At 44.9% G+C, this 21779-nt stretch overlaps 1 protein-coding gene across 4 annotated transcripts in view; it reads left to right on the top strand.

Moving 5' to 3' along the window:
* The window catches only part of ATXN7L3 (ataxin 7 like 3), a 51926-nt gene that overhangs the window by 20965 nt on the left and 9182 nt on the right, over positions 1 to 21779 (top strand). For 2 of the 4 annotated variants that reach the window (XM_069751483.1, XM_069751484.1), the window contains exons 5-8: positions 8913 to 9010; positions 9300 to 9322; positions 13720 to 13765; positions 13916 to 13947. In XM_069751483.1, coding sequence (XP_069607584.1) covers positions 8913 to 9010; positions 9300 to 9322; positions 13720 to 13765; positions 13916 to 13947 — 199 coding nt within the window. Of the gene's footprint in view, positions 1 to 8912; positions 9032 to 9299; positions 9323 to 13719; positions 13766 to 13915; positions 13948 to 21779 lie in introns of all 4 variants that reach the window. The other 2 variants (XM_069751481.1, XM_069751482.1) reach the window with 1 other exon arrangement.

Raw genomic sequence — 21779 nt, 5'->3', positions numbered from 1 at the left:
CAAACATGAGAAAGGAAAGCTGAATTTCAAGTATGTTGTTAATCAGTCACAAACTTGTGTGTACCCCTCACACCCAGTTCTAAAAGGACAGAATAAAAAAGGTAATGTTGCCTGGGTTGTCCAAGGATAGAAAAACAAGGCTGCCTTTTTTCAGAAACAGTCCCACACCTGACTATAGATTGTGTCTAGTATTGCAGCTTGGCTCCATTCACTTCAAATGGGCTCAGTTGTAGTACCAGAAACAGCCTATAGTAAGGAGTGTTGCTGTTACTGAAAGAAATCAACCTTTTTGTAATCTGGGATAGCTCCCTTTTTAAAGGGGTTGTCAACTACTCAAGACAATTTCTTCTGAATCCCCATGTTTGCCAACATTAAAAAAAAAAAAAAAAAAAATACCTGTACTCACCTCTAGCGCTGTTCCATCGGTGTTGACACTGGTTCTCCGGGGCTCATTACATTGTCACGCAATCCCTGGAGCCAATAAGTGGCCACTTCACTCTCTCTGCCTTTAGACAAATCACATACATTCGTAGGAAGTGAGAACTGCGGCTGCTCTCTCACTTTACTTTCTCCAGATATGTGTTTCTCTCAGTCAGAGAAACCAGCGATGATTGGCCGCATGGATCATGTGACCTAACAATGTCACGTGATCCCCAGGAGAGTCAGTGCCGACACTGCTGGAATGGCACCGGCATAAGATTATAAGTGTTATTTTCCAGGGGGGGACACATGGAATGAGAAGGGGTTGTCCAAGTAGTGGACAACATCTTTAGGCCTCCTTCACACGTTAGTATCCCCGGTACCTGTGGTGATAGTTTTCACATGTACCGGGGACACCTGGCCACATAGACCCATTCAAATGTATGAGTCTGCCCACATATTGGTGTGTTTCCACAGACACTGTAAGCAAAATACGTTTACATGTCTGTTTGTAGCCTGCAGCATGGTCCGCAAGATGTCCTTCATACGTGCACACTGATGACACAAAAATAATATTCGTTTGTTGTCAGTGTGACATGTACCGGCACCTGAGAAAAGCAGTACAGTTGGCGCGGCGCCAACAGAGTTCTTTGAAAAATGACTATTAAACCATATTGAAGCCGACAAGTTATCTCTGATTTATGCTATTGAAAGAGCGCACCGCGTTCCTGCGTATCCTCTCCCCCCTGGGCGTCCTCCCAGACAAGTGCTAGTCAAGGTCTTGCACTACCGTGACAGAGACACCATTCTCAGACATGACAGAGAGAACCTGGATTTGTAGATAAATGGCTCCAGGATCTCCATGTTTCTGGACTTCTCTATAGAGGTGCAGAAGCAGAGAGCCAAATTTGTCCATATCAAGAAGAGGCTGAGGGAGATCGGCGTCACCTACTCGATGATGTACCCGGCCAAATTGAGAGTGGTCGCTGAAGGGAAAGTGCACATCTTCACGGAGGATAAAGAGGCACTCGGATGGCTGGACAGCAACGAGCAACATTTGCGTCAAGTGAAATTAAAGGACTCAGTGGGATGATAGATCGGTTCTTTCTTATCCTTGTTTTTCTCTTTTGCTGCCTCTTTTTTGGAGGGATCCATTGGCTTCTTTTTCCCCCCCTAGGTTTTTTGTGTTCTTATGAGGCGGGGATGGGCCCTTGTTGGATCTCGAGTTGAAATTTAAATAGGCTGCAATCCACAAGTCATGTGAGAGTCCCAATAGTTTGGGACTAGCGGCGGGACTGTTGGACGGGGTTTCTCTGTTGTGGGGGAAGGGGGGGGAATATTTGTATAATGGACATCACCATGGTTACTTTGGTTGTGGCTTTGGCCGCAAATGGATGAAAGAATGTGGGATAATATGTACTGAGGAGGGACAATGGCGGGAAGAATGAAAATTGTGAGTTGGAATGTCAGGGGTTTGGCGTCTGGTGTGAAGCGGCAAGCTGTGTTTAAATTTTTGAATGATGCCAAGCAGTCAGTGATCTGTCTGCAGGAGACTCATATGGTGAAGGAGAGAACGCATTTTCTGGCTAAGAGATGGGTTCAGGTTGGGTACCATGCCACATATGCAGCATCCTCATTTGTGCAGGGGTACATTTTGTTCATCACAAAGTGGTTATAGATCAGTCGGGTAGATTCGTATGTTTGCTTTATAAACTGTACGGATGTCTGATGTGGCTGGTTTCAATTTATATTCCACCACCATATTGTGGAAAGGTTATCCACAGAGTTCTGGAAATACTGGAGGTGACACCGGGGATACAGTTTTTGATAATAGGGGACTTAAACAACATTCCGGACGCACACTGGGATAGGGGGAGACGAGAGCCGCTGAAGTCAGGTGGTAATTGCACACCATTTGGTGCCGTCATGAGGGAAACTGCTCTGCATAATTTATGGAGGATTTCTCATCTTGGGGTGTACAAGTATTCCTGTTTTTCGTCCTCTTTCGATTCTTTGTCAAAAATAGATCTGGCCTTGGGCAATTCACAGATGTTGGGCCTTGATGGGGAGGTAACGTATATGGCTAGAACAATATCTGATCATTTCCCCATGAGTGTGATACTTGAGGGTGTGGGATCCTTGCCTGCTAGGGGGTGCATGTGGAGGCTAAATCCGTTCTGGCTACACCTTATTGACTTAGATGGACACATGGGGGGGAAATTAAGGAATATTTTAAAATTAATGCTGGGTCGGCTTCAGTATTGACGGTATGGGAGGCCATGAAGGCCTATTTCAGAGGGCTCTATATTGGGATATCCCGAGTCAAGGCAGAAATGGTCAGGAAGGATCAGATGTTGATAAAAGAGTTGGAGCAGGCACTAATTAACGATCAATCCCCAGAGGCGCAGGGAAGGTTAAAGGTGGCGCAGAATAGAGTATGTCAGATTGAAATGAAAACAGCGGAACGTAAAAGAATCAAACTGCTAAATACTGTATATACTCGAGTATAAGCCGACCCCCCCCCCCCCCTAATTTTGCCACAAAAAACTGGGAAAACTTAATGACTCGAGTATAAGCCTAGGGTGGGAAATGCAGCAGCTACCGGTAAATGTAAAAAGTAAAAATAGATACCAATAAAAGTAAAATTAATTGAGACATCAGTAGGTTGTGTTTTTGAATATCCATATTGAATCAGGAGCCCCATATAATGCTCCATAAAGTTTATGATGGGCCCCATAAGATGCTCCATATTAAAATATGCCCCATATAATCCTGCATAAAGGTTAATAATGGCCCTATAAGATGCTCCATAAAGATATTTGCCCCATATAGTGCTGCACAAACCTTGATTTTGGCCCTATAAGATGCTCCATACAGACACTTGCCCCATATACCGTAATGCTCCACAAACGTTAATTATGGCCCCATACAGACACTTGCCCCATATGGTGCTGCACAAACGTTATGGCCCCATGGATGCTCCATACAAACACTTGCCCCATATAGTGCTGCACAAACGTTATGGCCCCATATAGTGCTGCACAAACGTTATGGCCCCATAGATGCTCCATACAGACACTTGCCCCATTTGCTGTTGCGATAAAAAAAATAAATCACATACTCAACTCTCCGTCGCTCAGGCCCCTGGCACTTGTAATATTCACCTGACTTCGTTCCGGCGCCGCTCCATCTTCAGCGTCTTCTGCACTGACGTTCAGGCAGAGGGCGCGCACTAACCACGTCACCGCAGCCTCTGACCTGAGCGTCACTGCTGAAGACAGAGCGGCGCCCGGAACGGCGAGCAGGTGAATATCGCGCAGCGATCCCCTCCCCGTTATACTGACCTGCTCCTGGCGCTGTGCAGTCCCTGCTTCCCCGACGCCGCAGCTTCACCCTGTACTGAGCGGTCACCGTTACCGCTCATTACAGTAATGAATATGCGGCTCCACCTCTATGGGAGCCACATATTCATTACTGTAATGAGCAGTACCATGTGATCGCTCAATACAGGAAGAAACTGCTGGCGCTGGGGAAGCCAGGGACCGCGCCAGGAGTAGGTGAGTATAATTAGACAGCCCCCGCTCCCCCTCCCCTGCCGACCCCTGAGTATGACTCGAGTATAAGCCGAGAGGGGGACTTTCAGCCCAAAAAAGTGGGCTGAAAATCTCGGCTTATACTCGAGTATATAAGGTGCTTTGAAGAGGGGGACAGGGCGGGACATCTCCTTTCCAGAATAGTGTTGGCGCAGAGAGATTCCACACATATAGTCGCTTGGAAGGGATGGGAGGGAGCACACTGGTTGCAAAGCAATTTTGGAGGCGATGACTGAGTATTACTCAGATCTTTATAAATCACGGGTACAGCCAACGACGGAGGAGGTGGATGGTTTCTTGACAGAGGTACAGTTTCCCAGACTCTTGGCTGATAGGGGACTTCTCGAGGAGCCGTTTAGTTTGGAGTAGCTTGGTGCCACATTGGTCTCTATGCCCAATGATAAAGCCCCGGGGGTAGATGGGATCCCGGGGGAGGTGTATAAAAAAAAATATATAAAGAGCTACTGCTTCCTGCCTTATTGGAGGTGTATGAGGCTGGTCTGGTGGAAGGGGAGCTGCCGAGGTCCATGCGGGAGGCAATAATTGTTGTTCTGCCAAAACAGGGTAAAGATTCGAGGGATCCAGCTTCTTATCGCCCAATCTCATTATTAACGATGGATATCAAAATCTTGGCCAAGATATTGGCTAACCGTCTTAACAAGGTGATAACGACATTAATACACCAGGACCAGTCCGGATTTATGCCCAATGGTTCCACAGCGTGTAATCTTCGACGACTGTTTCTCAATATGCAGGTAAAGGCGGATATGTGTTGGAGGGTTGTGGTGTCTTCAAATGCTGCTAAGACGTTTGATAGTGTGGAGTGGCAGTATTTGTGGGCAGTCATGAAGGCTATGGGTTTTGGTGAGAGGTTCATACGGTTGGTGCAGCTGATGTATGCGTCTCCAAGAGCCAGGATACGGGTAAATGGAGTCTTGTCGGGGGATTTCCCTTTATATAGGGGAACGCTGCAGGGGTGCCCTTTGTCTCCTCTGCTGTCTGCAATTGCTATAGAGCGCCTGGCGGTGGCAATACGGAGGGACAGGGACATAAAGGGGTTTCGGTATGGAAACTATGAAGAAAAAATAGCCCTGTACGCTGACGACGTATTATTGTTCCTGGAAGATGCACAGGAGTCTCTGGGGACCGCTATGAACAGTATATCTAAATTTGGGTCTCTTTCCGGAATATCTATTAATTGGGAGAAGTCTGTGTTGTTGCCTGTGGACGCGGCGGCTCCTCTGACTCTTGACCCTGGGGTTCCCTTAAGAGTAGTACATGAGTTTAAGTATCTGGGCATCGTGGTTTCGGACAAAATAGAGGATTATTTGCGGCTCAATTTGACTCCTTTGCTTGGGAGGTTCCAGCAGAAGATTGGGGCTTGGAAGAAGCTATTTCTGTCGGTCGCAGGCAGAGCCAATTTGATCAAAATGATACTTATGCCTCAGCTCCTCTACATGTTGCATAATGCTCCAGTGTGGCTACCTCAGAGTCAATTTTATAGGATCAACACGCTATTTAGGGATTTAATCTGGAAAGGTGGACGGGCGTACATTAAATTGGAACACCTGCAAAGGGCAAAGGATGAGGGAGTTCTGGCGGTCCCCAATCCATGGATTTACTATATAGCATCTCAATGCCAGCACATGGTACTGTAGGTTGGGGAGAGCCAGAATAAAGCTCTTCACCAGGAATAATCATTGAACACGCGGTGGGGAAGGGCCCATTGTTGGCCAGTCTTGAAGCGGGTAGATTCAGAATGAACCCCCAAAAATTCCCAACTATAGCCATGATGGGGAAAGTATGGCAGAAATTAAGCATTGGAGGGGAGTAACGGATTTTACGAGATATACGCCAATTTGGTTTAAACCTAGTTTGGCAGAGCTTAAGAGATTGCGGGGGTTCGGTCAGTGGAGGCGCATTGGCATTTGGTTTGTGTCTCAGTTGCTTGATGGGGGATGTCATTAAAACATTCGAGACACTTAGGACTGAGTTTCCTTTAACCCAGAAGTCATTCTTTCAGTACCTGCAGTTGAGACACGCCCTAAACTGTCAAAATGAGGTGTCGAGCGTGAATTTGCAGTCAAATAGCCTGTTGAATCTTATTGGGCCTCGGAGGAGTACGAGGGGGTTCATTACCTTGATGTACAGGGGTCTGATGGATACCTTTTTATTGAAGCATCCGTTAAGGATTAAGGAGAAATGGGCGGCGGATGTGGGCCCCTTGTCGGAGTCCCAGTGGGAGTCCATGCTTCAATATATCCCCAGGGTTTCCCTGAGTGAGGCTAAAAGGGTGTGTGTACAGGACCCCGGCATGGATGAGGATGCAGGACTGAGAGGTGACTCAGTGTCCCAGGTGTGGTGAGGAAAGCGCTGATCTGCTACATATGATGTGGTCGTGTGCTCGCCTCCAACCCTTTGGGTGAAGGTGCTTGATCCAGGAGGTGACTGGAGTAGATGTGGTGCGTAACCCGCTGACTTGCCTTTTGGGCTGTATGGAGGATATTGCTACGGATGAATGTGGAAGGCTCACTATCGCAAGATTGTTGTATGCTGCGAGAAAGCTTATTGCAATGCATTGGTTGGATGAAAAACCGCCAGGGAAAAAGGAATATATCAACCAGATACATTTTATTGTTCTTATGGAAAGAAACATATACAGTAAGAGAGGTCAGAATACAAAATTTGAAAATGTGTGGGATGGATGGATTACCCAGGTGTAGCGTCTGCTGAGTTACTGCAAAGTAGAATGGGTGTTGTTTAGTTGATTTTGGGGGGACTCCTACATGTACAGGTGTGTTTTTGTAAAGCTTGTTATCTTTTCTCAAGAGGTGATGTTGTTAGATGGTGGTATTGGATAATGGGCAAGAGATTGGGGAGAGGGGGGGTTGGTTTGGGGGAAAGGGTGTTTAGTAAAATGAAAATGTATTATCAGGTTATGTATCTAACGTACGGTATTTGTCTGGAAATTGTATCGGACTGTGTTATTGGCGTTTCATATGCTTTAATTAAAAAGTACATGATTTAAATAAATAAATAAATAATAAAAAAAAGCAGTACAGTTAGCGCTGTTTCCATGCGCCGGGTGCGGAATGCAGCTCTCATTTTTGCCTAGTCTCCCTGCGATCAGCAAGACCGGCGATGCTTATGAGACCTGTAGTCAGCACAGCCGTCTGTGTTTTCGTGCGTATAAAATAATTAAATAATTAAAAAAAATAAAATTAAAAATGACATGGGGTACCCCTTAAGTTTCCTAAGCAGCTGAGGGAAAGCCGACAGCTGAGGGCTGCTGTTAATATTCTGGGAAGGGGCCAATAGCGATTAAGCTTCACAAGCTATTAAAATCAGCTCACAGCTGTTTGCTTAGCCTTTATTGATTATTATAAAAAAAATGATGTGGGGGTCCCCGCTATATTTACTAACCAGCAAAGGCTAAACAGGCAGGCAGCAGTGGACTGATGCTAATAGGCTGTGACGGGGACATAGATATTGAGCCCCCTCCCAGACTAAGAACATTAGTCCCAAGCTGCCCCAGAAATAGCGCATCCATGAGATTCACTAATTCTTGTGCTTAGCCTCCGCACTTCCCACTTGCCCTGGTGTGATGGTAAGTGGGGTGATAGTTTGATGTCGGCTGTTTTGTTTTGTGACGTCAAGCCCAGGGGTTAGTATTGGAGAGATGTTTATCAGACACCCCCATTACTATCCCTATAGTCAAATTTTGTACAGACATGGAGTAAAATTCTTTAATTGAAATAAACACTCCCCGACCCTCCCTCTTTCACCCATTTATTAAACCAAAAATAAAACATTAAAGTTACTCACCTTTCTGTTGATAATCCATAATGCTCATGTCCCACGATGATCCCCAACTCTGCTACATCCGGATGGTGTAGTGAGCAGTGACATCAGTGAGCGGAACCCTTCACATCAGGTATCGTATTACAGCATCACAGTGCCATTATAGCCATGTCTTTTAGTTTATAGGGATTAAACCTGCTGACAGGTTCTCTTTAAATTTGACAACACGGTTAGTATTGGGGATGTCTGAAAGATGCCTCTCCATTACTAACCCCTGGGCTTGGTGTCAGCAGACATAAAACAGCTGACTTCTACCCCAAAACTAATACCTCACTTTCCAACGCACAGGGTCAAGTGGGAAGATCCGACCAACACACCAGAATTGGCACATCTAATGGATATGCCATTACTAGGGTGGCTAAGGACTGATGATCATAGTCTGGGAGGGAGCCAATATCCATCACCCCATCGTAGCCTATTAATACTCCCCCCGCAGCTGTCTGTTTAGCCTTTGCTGGTTAGTGAATATAGTGGAGACCCCACGTCATTTTTGTAGTAACCAGAATATTAGCACCAGCCTTCGGCTTTAGTTCAGCTGGTAAGGAAAATTGCGGGGGACCCTACACCGTTTTTTTTTAATTTAATTTTTTACTAGCGATACAGACTGCAGTGCTGACTACAGGTCTCATCAGCGTTGCCTGATCTCGCTGATCAAAGGGAGACCAGGCGACAATGACGAGAGCTGCAATCAGCACCTGGCAGCAGCAAACTGTACTGCTTTTCCCAGGCGCCGGTACATCTCACGCTGATGCGGCACATGGATGCCACATGTATATAATACACGGATAGCATTGGCACTGGTTTTTCCAGTATACAGAAATATCAGGACATGTGAAGGGGGCCTTAAGAAAGCTAGGTGACCATCAATATGGCCTCTTTTATAGTTTTCCAGGTGGATTGTCACTCTGCTGTCAGTGATTTCAGAATTAGCATGTCATCCTGAGCCCTGGCTGAGGTCAGTGGCAGGAGCTTGTACCCCTATGTCAGCTCCCCAGTAGACGAATGTAGGTAGATTATATATTTGTTACGGATTTCCAGGATTGCAAGCAGCAACAATATGAATAAATCTGAGAGTGACCAGGAAGACAACGATGATGTCAATGATAATGACTGGTCATACGGAGCAGAGAAGAAAGGTGCGTTTAGTCAGTCCGGAGGTAACTAGCTGCTGTGGTTTTTTTTTACTATTACTGCATATCTAGATCCCATTTGTTGGCCTAAACTAAACAGTTTTTCCCTTTTTTTTCCTCCCTTTGTGCCCCCTCCACCACACTTTGTTCTCTACGTGGCTGTCATGCTCTCCCCGGCTTTTTCCTGCCTGATACACCTATACACATGGCGATTCACCCATTCACTGTCATGTCCTCCCCTCCTGCTATATGCCGGATCTGTCTTTTATATCCGTGCTCGCCTGTATTTGTGTAGCTAAAAAGAGAAAATCAGAAAAGGTAAGACCTCATCCTCGTCTATATATGAAAAATATAAGCAATAGTCACCCCGTGTGGAAGTAAAGCAATATTTACAGTGACCTTGCAGACAAGCCCGAGGGGGCGGAGCATAACTCGGGATCACCAATCCTGATCCCTGAGTCATGCTCCGCTCCCTAGGGACCTGTACCACGCATTTACTATTCCTTTAAGTTTTTCCAGATGTTCTAGAGCCAAACTAAAATAATTAGGTGGGATTATTTGCAGGGGTGTCTACATTCAAGCTAAATTAGGAAACTGGCCCTGTCCTGTAATATTGTAGAATCACAAAATAAGTATTACTTACCTATTGAGGCCCCTCTGGTCTTTGCTCACGAGGCTGCAGTACTGACGTCCGATCTACAACACATAACTGCTGCAGCCAGTCCCTCATCGGTAATATCCAATGATCAGGGAATTTTTTGTTTTTGTGCTTTTGTTTTTTCCTCCCATTCTTTCAAGAGCCACAACTGCAATGCAAAAATGCAATATTGCTAATTTTGGGGGCGGTTTAAGAGGGAAGGAAGTTACGCCGAACATTGTGCCTGACCAGATTTTTTTTCCAGGATGGTATGATTACAGTGATGCCAATCTTGTCCAACATTTGTGATTTTTGGAGGTGAAACAAAAACTTGGAACATTCTAAAAAAAAAAAAAAAAAAAAAATTCAGCCTTTTCTGATGCCTGTAACTTTTATCTTTCTATTCATAGTACCGCAAGAGGGCTTGTTTTTAGCATGCTGAGCTGATGGTTTTTATTAATACCATTTGGGGGTTATATTCGACATCTTGATTGCATTTTATTGGGTGCAAAGAAAAGAAACAAAACGTCATTCTGGCGTTTCGGAGAAAAAAAAATAATATATAATAATAATCTTAATAATAATCTTTATTTTTATATAGCGCTAACATATTCCGCAGCGCTTTACATTTTGCACACAGTATCATCACTGTCCCCGATGGGGCTCACAATCTAAATTCCCTATCGGTATGTGTGTATGTATGTATGTGTGTATGTATATATGTGTGTGTATATATATATATGTATGTATATATATGTATATATATATATGTGTATATGTATGTATATGTATGTATATGTATATGTGTATGTATATGTATGTATATATATGTGTATGTATATGTATGTATATATATGTGTATATATATATGTATATATATATATGTATGTATGTATGTATGTATGTATGTATGTATATGTATGTATGTATATATGTATGTATGTGTATGTATGTATGTATGTGTATGTATGTATATGTATGTATATGTGTATATGTATGTATGTATATATATATGTATGTATATATATGTATATGTATATATATGTATATATATAAATTTTTTTTTTTTTTTTCTTTAAAATGTTTAACTGGGGTTAGTGTCCGTCTCTCTCCAACCCCCCCCCTCGCTTGCTTCTATGCATTCCTTGCAGTAGAATCGCGTATGCCAGTGCATGCGCAATACAGCTTTTCTGCTTTGCCCACTGCTGGGCAAAGCATACTGCGCACGCACGAGATGCCTTTGGAATGCGCATAGCGAAAGCTACGCAATCGCCGAAATTAACCGCAAGAAATGCATAATAGAAGCAAGCGGAGGGGGGGGGGGGTTTATGAGAGAGACGGACAGCCCCGCCCATCGGCCCGGACCGACCATATTAACATACAGCGCAGGAGGAATAAAAAAGGTATTTGTGGATCATACGCTTAGGAAGCCTTTGCAGGTGTTTTTTTTTATTTATTTATTCTAGTTTACTGAGATAATGACTTTTGGGTTTTCATTGGCTGTAAGCCATAATCATCAACATTAACAGAAATAAACACTTGAAATAGGTCACTCTGTTTGTGATGACTCTATAATACACTGCTAAAAAAAATAAAAGGAACACTTAAACACAATATAACTCCAAGTAAATCAAATGTCTGTGAAATCAAACTGTCCACTTAGGAAGCAACACTGTTTGACAATCAATTTCACATGCTGTTGTGCAAATGGAATAGACAACAGATGGAAATTATTGGCAATTATCAAGACACACTCAATAAAGGAGTGGTTCTGCAGGTGGGGACCACAGACCACATCTCAGTGCCAATGCTTTCTGGCTGATGTTTTGGTCACTTTTGAATGTTGGCTGTGCTTTCACACTCGTGGTAGCATGAGACGGACTTTACAATACACACAAGTGGCTCGGGTAGTGCAGCTCATCCAGGATGGCACATCAATTAGATCTGTGGCAAGGTTTGCTGTGTATGTCAGCCTAGTGTCCAGAGGCTGGAGGCGCTACCGGGAGACAGGCCAGTACACCAGGAGACATGGAGGGGGCTGTAGTAGGGCAACAACCCAGCAGCAGGACCGCAACCTCAGCCTTTGTTCAAGGAGGAACACTGCCAGAGCCCTGCAAAATGACCTCCAGCAGGCCACAAATGTGCATGTGTCTGCACAAACGGTTAGAAACCGACTCCATGAGGATGGTCTGAGTGCCTGACGTTCAGAGATGGGGGGTTGTGTTCACAGCCCAACACCATGCAGGACGCTTGGCATTTACCACAGAACACCAGGATTGGCAAATTCACCCCTGGCGCCCTGTGCTCTTCACAGATGAAAGCAGGTTCACACTGAGCACATATGACAGACGTGACAGTCTGGAGACGCCGTGGAGAGCAATCTGCTGCCTGCAACATCCTTCAGCATGACCGGTTTGGTAGTGGGTCAGTAATGGTGTGGGGTGCCATTTCTTTGGAGGGCCGCACAGCCCTCCATGTGCTCGCCAGAGGTAGCGTGACTGCCATTAGGTACCGAGATGAGATCCTCAGACCCCTTGTGAGACCATATGCTGGTGCGGTTGGCCCTGGGTTCCTCCTAATACAGGACAATGCCAGACCTCATGTGGCTAGAGTGTCAGCAGTTCCTGCAAGATTAAGGTATTGAAGCTATGGACTGGCCCGCCCGTTCCTCAGACCTGAATCCGATTGAACACATCTGGGACATCATGTCTCGCACCATCCACCAACGTCACGTTGCACCACAGACTGTCCAGGACTTGGCGGATACTTTAGTCCAGGTCTGGGAGGAGATCCCCCCAGGAGACCATCCGCCGCCTCATCAGGAGCATGCACAGGCCTTGTAGGGAGGTCATACAGGCACGTGGAGGCCACACACACTACTGAGCATCATTTCCTTGTCTTGAGGCATTTCCACTGAAGTTGGATCAGCCTGTAACTTCATTTTCCACTTTTACTTTGAGCATCATTCCAACTCAAGACCTCCATGGGATATTAGTTATGATTTACATTGATCATTTTTAGGTTTTATTGTTCTCAACACATTCCACTATGTAATGAATAAAGATTTGCAACTGGAATATTTAATTCAGTGATATCTAGGATGTGGGATTTTAGTGTTCCCTTAATTTTTTTGAGCAGTGTATGAGTTTGACTTTTTGTATTGAAGAACTGAAATAAATTAACTTTTTGATGATGATATAATTTTGTGAGAAGCACTTGTATGTAGCACAGCCGGCATCTGCCTGTCTCCAGGTTCAACTCCTGAGACTGCTACATAAACTCCTTATTGATGTATAATGAAAATGGAGGTAATTAAGAAGTTACTCTGTAATGGACCCCGAAGATTATTGATTGGTTGATGTGGTCATGTGTTGTAGATTAAATAACTTCTGCAGCCTGACCATACATCTCAGCTCAGAAGCAACACTGAATGGAGTTCAAAAGGCAACAAATGCCTTTTGTCTAATTTGGCGCTACCTAAACCCAATTTTATCTGAAGTCTAACAGCGCTTTTAAAGTAAAAATGCACATTACCACTGATGTGAAAGTTGCATCTGATGTTTTACTACCAGAAATCTCCAAGCAGTGCCAAAGGGCTAGGAGTGCGCTATAGAGCCCTCATTCTGCAGGTAGTGGTCAAAAACAAGACTTGACAAGTGTGAACTTCACATTTATCTATGACCAAAGATTATTTTGAGCAGATTTTTGCTGTAAGGAACATTCTATCTGAAATAATGAAACACTGGGTTAAAAAGAAATCCCAACTCCCCACCCCCCTTGAAACAGCACCCTTCTTGTTCAATGGCTGGTATTGCAGCTCGCGCCATTCAATTGAAGACATAGGCCATCTCTTCTTGGAAAAGCTCGATAACGGGCGATATGGCCACTAGCATGGGACAATTAGTCAGTCCTCAATGACAAAGCCGCCCTCTTATTCAGAAAAGCCCTACTAACTCCGCTAGTGAACCCCATTTAGTAACGTCTCCTCCGCCATTAAATATTTCGCTACTGATAGTACTATCTGCTGTTGATTTGCTCACAAGCTATTAATAAAGTCAAAATTTCATTAATCTTCCAGAATCCAAACTCTCCTCGAAGATCGAAATCTATAAAACACAAAAACGGTAAGTTGTACATACGGAGCAAGCAACAGCACTTCTCCTGCCCCCATTAATTCTACTTAATAGGGGAGGGGGTTTCCTGCCGGCAGCACTGAGGGGTTGTGTAATAAAGGCTGTTTTCCAATTTGTCCTTATGTCTTTCGCTTCCTTTAGGAGACCTCTCCGTAAGCACAGACCCCTTTAAGGTACATTTCTAGCTTTCCTTCATGTTCTCGTATCTTCATCAGTGTCCATTTACCATATGTACCAGAACACGTGAATCCCTGCTGACTGATCATTTAGCAATTTGTTCTCTGGTGGTATACTTGAAAAAGTATTCATACCCCCAGGGCTGTGGAGTCGGTAAGCCAAACCTCCGACCCCTACTCCAACTCAGACTCCTCAATTCCCATGACTCCGACCTCCTCATTCATGGCTCATGATTAAGTTTAAGTGATACATTTACTGTAGTAAAATGGTAACATCCTTTTTTTTTTCAAATCTTTATTATGATACAATAATCAAGCCATTTAGATAGAACATAAAATATATTTATTCGAATACAACTTTAGAAGAAAAATACCTTTGCATATTTTCCTCTTTAGGACAGGCAAAACAACAAGTTCTTCCACTCCTTTATAAAAATGCCAGGAGTTAAATCCTCAGCTTGTAACTTTTTAGTCACTGTAAATGGGTGATGAAGCCATTCCTTCAATTCTGCCACCTGTTTCCACTGACCTTCATGTAGTGTTACCTGAGGCTTGGCCATATCTACAAGGAAGGGTTTCATTACAAGCAATCGCTCAATCATTAAATAGGTGCTGCCCCACTGATTGGCTTGATCCACAATTGCCCCTTTTCCAGCACGTCTCTTCAATATGGAATCAATTTTAGGGGTTCTGGCAGAGTTCCAGCATGTCCCTCTTGCAGACTATCTCTTATTGCCAGCGGCAGCTTGTGCACAACACAGCGCATGTGATGAATAGGAAAGAGGTGTGAAGCAGCTTCAACAAGATCATCTAATTGTAAAGAATCATTTTGCTTTTCTTCTGTAGTAATATCTGTGCTGAATCACATTCCAGAACACACACATATATATGTCCTCATCGATCCTGTTACTATATTTCCGAATTTGAGATGTTAGAAAACATTTATTCCCCTTATATTCTACGTATAGTTTATATAAGTCATCATAGCAGCTAATTTCTCCAAACATGAGCTAAAAGGAAAAACAAACTAAACCATCAAGCATACAGAGACAACATCTCTGGACTATTGATTTATGCACAGTTTATTGAAAGTTTAGATATGCGTTAAGAATTACTTACCGTATATACTCAAGTATAAGCTGACCCGAGTATAAGCCGAGACCCCTAATTTTGCCACAAAAAACTGGGAAAACTTAATGACTCGAGTATAAGCCTAGGGTGGAAAATGCAGCAGCTACTAGTAAATGTCAAAAATAAAAATAGATACCAATAAAAGCAAAATTAATTGAGACATCAGTAGGTTAAGTGTTTTTTGAATATCCATATTGAATCAGGAGCCCCATATAATGCTCCATACAGTTCATGATGGGCCCCATAAGATGCTCCATATTAAAATATGCCCCATATAATGCTGCTCAAATGTTGATTATGACCCCATAAGATGCTCTATAGAGTCATTTGCCCCATATAACGCTGCACATGGCCCCATAAGATGCTCCATAGAGATATTTGCCCCCATATAACGCTGCACATGGCCCCATAAGATGCTCCATAGAGATATTTGCCCCCATATAACGCTGCACATGGCCCCATAAGATGCTCCATAGAGATATTTGCCCCATATAATGCTGCACAAATGCTGATTATGGCCCCATAAGATGCTCCATAGAGATATTTGCCCCGTATAACGCTGCACATGGCCCCCATAAGATGCTCCATAGAGATATTTGCCCCCATACAATGCTGCACATGGCCCCATAAAGCTACTTTCACACTTGTTGTGTGACGTACGTCGCAATGCGAAGTTTTGGGGGAAAAACGCATCCTGCAAAGTTGCCCGCAGGATGCTTTTTTTCTCCATAGACTTGCATTAGCGACGCATTGCGACGTATGGCCACACGTCGCATCCGTCGTGCGACGGATGCGTCGTGTTTTGGCAGACCGTTGGCGCAAAAAAAGTTACATGTAACTTTTTTGTGCGTCGCGTCCGCCATTTTCGCCCGCCCATGCGTGGCCGAAACTCCGCCCCCTCCTCCCCGAACATTACAATGGGGCAGCGGATGCGTTGAAAAACTGCATCCGCTGCCCCCGTTGTTCATTTATTTCACAACGTGCGTCGGTACGACTGCCCGACGCATAGCGACGGGCCCATACTGACGCAAGTGTGAAAGTAGCCTAAGATGCTCCATAGAGATATTTGCCCCATATGCTGTTGCTGCGATTTAAAAAGAAAAAAAATGACAATTTTCTCGGTCTCCCATGACAGCACTACGGAGAGAGGGGATCCGCCCTTCAGGGACAGGAAACCTACAGATAAAAGGGCGGTACCTCTCCCTCGCATCAGTTGGTTTCCTGTCCCTGAACAGGGAACCTCTTTCCGGTGGTACCTGTTATGAAGACCGATGGACCGGGACCGGGCGGTCGAGTTCCGGCAGCGAGGAGGCTCCTGCCGCGGCTTGTCCGGCTCCCGAAGCCGCCACCGCTGGAACCGAGGGGTTCTTCAGGGTGAGCGGAGGGAGAACGCCGCCGATTCTGAAGAGAGGAAGGGGCGCTTGATCACCCGGAGCTCCTGTGCCGATAAGCGCACGCTCCGGGTGTACTAAGATGGCCGCCGCTCCGGAAATGCGGCAGGACTTCCGGGTCATCACCGCGCGCATGCGCGGTAGCTTCTCTTCTCCCTGGACGTGACGCAGGACCGGAAGTGCGGGGGAACGCCGAGCGAGGCAGCAGAGGTGGCGCCAAATACAAATAGGGAGATGGTGCACACACAGTTGTCGCACCATCTCCCTGTAAATCATGGAGGACAGCGATCCACAGGAGCTTCAGCCGAGGCAGCAGCACCATAAGAAGACGGACCCTAAGAGCGCCAGGAGTAGGTCCAGCAGCCGCTCTACACAGCGCAGCAGGTCTGCTGCGAAGACTAAATCACCTCCTCGGGAACCTTCTATTCCGGACCCAAGGCCCCCTCCAGAACCGGTACCTGCCTGCACGTCCGAATGGTGAGTGATCTTCGTGAATGTATATATTATAATAGGGCTCCCTCTTCTCCCTTAATAGGGAAAGAAGAAGTTGGAGAAAAGGAAAAACAAATCCTGCCCCATCTGTGACAAAGCTTTACCAGTAGCCTGGGACAAAAAGCTTTGTAAATCATGCATCCAGCGCGTGCTATGTGAGGAGACTCCCGACTTTGCATCCGAGTTAAAAAATATTATTAGATCTGAGGTTCAGAATGCTGTATCTTCCTCCAAAAAAGGGAAAGATAAAGTAAAGGAATCAGTACAATCTCACTCTGTCCGATCCTCGTCTGAAGACGCAGATTCGGACGATTCTGACTCCTCCCTATCCTCCTCCGAGGAAGATTCAGGCCGACATTGTTTTCCACTCGAGGAAGTGGATGCCTTAGTGAGAGCCGTTAGGGCTGCCATGGGGGTGGAGGAGCCTAAATCTGACAAAACGGCCCAAGACGTAATGTTTGGTGGCTTGGGACAAAAAAAACGGAAAACCTTTCCTCTAAATCCCAATGTCCAATCCCTAATTAAAAAAGAATGGGAGAAACCAGATAGGGGAAACTCTTCAGTGCCCTCGCTTAAAAGGAAGTATCCCTTCGAAGATGACGCATCCACTTCCTGGGATAAGGCGCCAAAGTTGGATGTAGCTGTGGCAAAAGCCTCAAAAAAATTTGCGCTCCCGTTCGAGGACATGGGTACCCTCAGGGACCCCTTAGATAAGAAAGCAGACACATTCCTTAAAGGGGCATGGGAATCGGCTGGCGGTAGCTTGAGGCCTTCTGTTGCGGCTACCTGCACCTCCAGATCTCTGATGGTGTGGGTTGATCAATTAGAAAGTCAAATTAGAGACGGGCTACCCAGGAATAAATTACTGGATTCTATCCCTGCAATTAGAGCAGCAGCAGCATTCCTGGCGGACTCCTCAGCAGACTCCGTACGGTTAACATCTAAGGCCGCTGCTCTCTCCAACGCAGCCAGAAGAACATTATGGCTCAAAAGCTGGCCTGGAGATCTCCAGACAAAGCTAAAACTATGTTCTATTCCATGCGAAGGAAATTTTCTGTTTGGAGAAACCCTGGATGACATCCTCCAAAAAGCAGGAGACAAAAAGAAGGGGTTTCCAAATTTGGGCCCAGCCCCATTCAGGCAGTCCTTTCGGAATCGGAGATTTTTCCGCCGCAGACCCCCCAGGGAGCAGAATAAATGGGAAGAAGGCAGGAGAAGGGATAGAGGTTACCTCTTTGGCAATACCTCTCGCGACAAAAAACCCTCCAAATGACATTGTGCCTACGGTGGGGGGAAGACTCACATCATTCCTTCCCGCCTGGAAGAAAATATCCAACAACACCTGGATTCTAAACATAATACAGTACGGTCTAAAAATAGATTTTATTTCTTTTCCTCCCCGAAAGTATATAGAAACGAAAATAAGATCCTCGGTGGCAGAACAAGCAGCTTTAGAGAGAGAAATTATTTCCCTACTGCAAAAATCCGTAATTCAAGAAATCCCCCCTCAGGAAGTAGGAGAAGGGTTTTTCTCCCCTCTTTTTTTAGTTCCAAAACCCGATGGGTCCTTTCGGACCATTATAAATCTAAAAAACCTGAACAAATACGTAAAAAATTACAAATTCAAAATGGAAACAATAAAGTCCACCATAAAAATCCTGTTTCCAAATTGCTATATGGTCGTGATAGACCTAACCGATGCATATTATCATGTGCCCATCCACAATCAATCTCAAAAATTCCTAAGGTTGGCAGTTTCCATAAAAGGACAATTAAGATTTTTCCAGTACAGAGCTCTTCCGTTCGGGATCTCTATAGCTCCCCGAATATTCACAAAAGTAATAGCAGAAATGATGGCCCACATAAGGGAACAAAATATATTAATAGTCCCTTACCTAGACGACTTTCTCATTGTAAGCAACTCGGCCCAAAGTTGCAAAGAACAGAGGGACCGGGTAATGACTATTTTGACGGACTTGGGGTGGCTCATAAACTTAAAAAAATCAAAGTTGGAACCCTGTCAAGTACAGGAGTTCCTAGGTCTGACATTAGACTCCCGAGTCCAAGAATGTCGGCTTCCAAACCCCAAAAAAGACAGCATATTAGCTATGATAACGCAAACTTTTCACAATCCTTCCATGACTCTAAGGAGAGCAATGTCGCTACTAGGCTCTCTGTCCTCATGCCTACCAGCGATACCCTTCGCACAGTTCCACACAAGAGAACTTCAGTGGCACGTACTCGAATGGCAGTCAATACTAAAGGACAACTTGGAAGGTCAAATCACCCTGAATTCTTCAGTTATTTATTCCCTTCGTTGGTGGGGGGAAACCCAAAACTTATCAAAGGGAGTTCTTTGGGTGACACAAATATCCCGGGTGATAACAACCGATGCGAGTCCCACAGGGTGGGGGGCTCACATGGGGGACAGAGTTGCTCAGGGAACCTGGTCAGTCCAGGAACTATCAGCATCCTCAAACCAAAAAGAACTTTGGGCAGTACTTCGAGCTCTTCTTTCTTTTCTGACCTATATTCGGGGACATCATGTCCGAATCTTTTCGGACAACAAAGTGACTGTAGCGTATATAAACCACCAGGGAGGAACAAGGTCTCGGGCACTCATGAGTTCTGCAGCCAAAATTTTCAACCTAGCGGAAGAAAATCTACTATCCCTCTCTGCGCTACACATTCAGGGTTCAAACAACGAGAGAGCAGATTACCTGAGTCGGTCTCAGTTAAAACAAGGCGAATGGTCTCTAAACCAATCCATCTACGATCAGATCACAAAAATGTGGGGAGCACCGACAATAGATCTATTCGCCAATCACAAAAACAAAAAAGTGAACAAATTCTGCTCACTGAACCCGGTAGGGAATCCACAGGCTCTAGATGCCTTTATGATTCCGTGGACCCAAAAATTAACGTATGCCTTTCCTCCAACTATTCTGATCCCGGCAGTCATTCGGAAAGTCAGAGAGGACAAAACGAAAATGATCCTCATAGCCCCGTTCTGGCCAAAAAGGACATGGTTCTCCTGGCTGAGGATGCGTTCGGTCTCGGACCCATGGGTCCTGCCGAATATACCAGACCTTCTACATCAAGGGCCGATCTTCCACCCACAGGAATCGAACTTACATTTGACAGCCTGGTTTTTGAACGGGGACTATTAAAAGAAAGGGGTTTCTCAGATAACTTAGTCACCACGTTGTTAAAAAGTAGAAAACCCATCACTACTAGAATATATGGGAAAACATGGAAAAAATTTCTGTCCGTCTCCAAAGTAAAAGTCCAAGATGGGCCCTCAATTCCTAAAATATTGGAGTTCCTACAAAAACGTCTGGAACAGGGGTTGTCGGTTAGTACTCTTAAAGTACAAATAGCAGCTCTAGGAGCACTCTACAACCATAATATTGCGGCCAACCCATGGATAATTAGATTTGTTAAGGCGGTGACAAGATCAAAGCCATTAGTCGCTCAGAAAGTGCCCTCATGGGACTTAAATTTAGTCCTTTTGGCGTTAACGGGTCCTCCATTCGAACCCATAGAGACGATTCCCATAAAAACTCTATCACTTAAGACCATTCTCTTGGTAGCGTTAACATCCGCACGCAGAATAAGTGACATTCAAGCTTTATCCTCTAATCCACCCTTCACTAAAATATTAGATGATAGAGTCACTCTTAGACCTGACCCGGCCTATTTGCCAAAAGTGGCATCAAAATTCCATAGGTCACAAGAAGTCTCCCTGCCATCCTTTTGTCCAAACCCAAAAAATGAGAAAGAGCAGAACTTCCATAATCTAGACGTCAGAAGATGCCTAATCCAATATTTAGATTCCACCAGAGAGTATAGGAAGGAAGGCTCTCTGTTTGTCTGTTTCCAGGGTCCCAGAAAAGGATTTCGGGCATCCAAGGGTACTTTGGCGAGGTGGATAAAGGAGGCGATAGTCTTGGCATATTCATCCTCGGGAATGAGATCCCAGATGGTATAAGAGCGCATTCCACAAGAGCAGTAGCTACCTCATGGGCTGAGAGGTCAGAGGTATCAATAGAGCAAATCTGTAAAGCGGCCACCTGGTCATCACCATCGACCTTTTTTAGACACTATAGATTAAATCTAGCCTCTGTGTCTGACTTAACCTTCGGACGAAGGGTTCTCGAGGCGGTGGTCCCTCCCTAAGCTTAGTCTCTGCAATTCTCTCCGTAGTGCTGTCATGGGAGACCGAGAAAGTCGTAGTTACTCACCGATAACGGTGTTTCTCGGAGCCCATGACAGCACTCGCTTATTCCCTCCCATCACGTGTGCGGTGAGCACCTTTAATTACATATAATTTATATAGTGTATATAGTATGAGTATAGGCACGGGGTTCCTCTTTTAAGAAATGTTGTAATATGATTTTTTCTCTGTTGTAAACTAACCTGGAGGTCCTCCGATGCTCTGTAAACCAACTGATGCGAGGGAGAGGTACCGCCCTTTTATCTGTAGGTTTCCTGTCCCTGAAGGGCGGATCCCCTCTCTCCGTAGTGCTGTCATGGGCTCCGAGAAACACCGTTATCGGTGAGTAACTACGACTTTTAGGGGCAATTTCAGCCTAAAAAAAATGGGCTGAAATTCTCGGCTTATACTCGAGTATATACGGTACCTTCTTTAATCCTGCTTTCCTGTTCACTCCAGAAATTCTGAGATGAATATCGGCTTTCCTTCCCTGTGTGTTTATTTTATCCCCTTATCTGTAGAGGAGGAGCTTCACTACTTATCTCAGCTAAAAGTTTAGACTTTAGATCAGGAGTAGGACAGACATTTATAGGACATTT

The sequence above is a fragment of the Ranitomeya imitator genome, chromosome 2, assembly GCF_032444005.1.
Source record: "Ranitomeya imitator isolate aRanImi1 chromosome 2, aRanImi1.pri, whole genome shotgun sequence".
Classification (NCBI taxonomy): Eukaryota; Metazoa; Chordata; class Amphibia; order Anura; family Dendrobatidae; genus Ranitomeya; species Ranitomeya imitator.
Note: the sequence above shows the minus strand (reverse complement) of the source record. Positions and strands in the feature narration are given on the sequence as shown.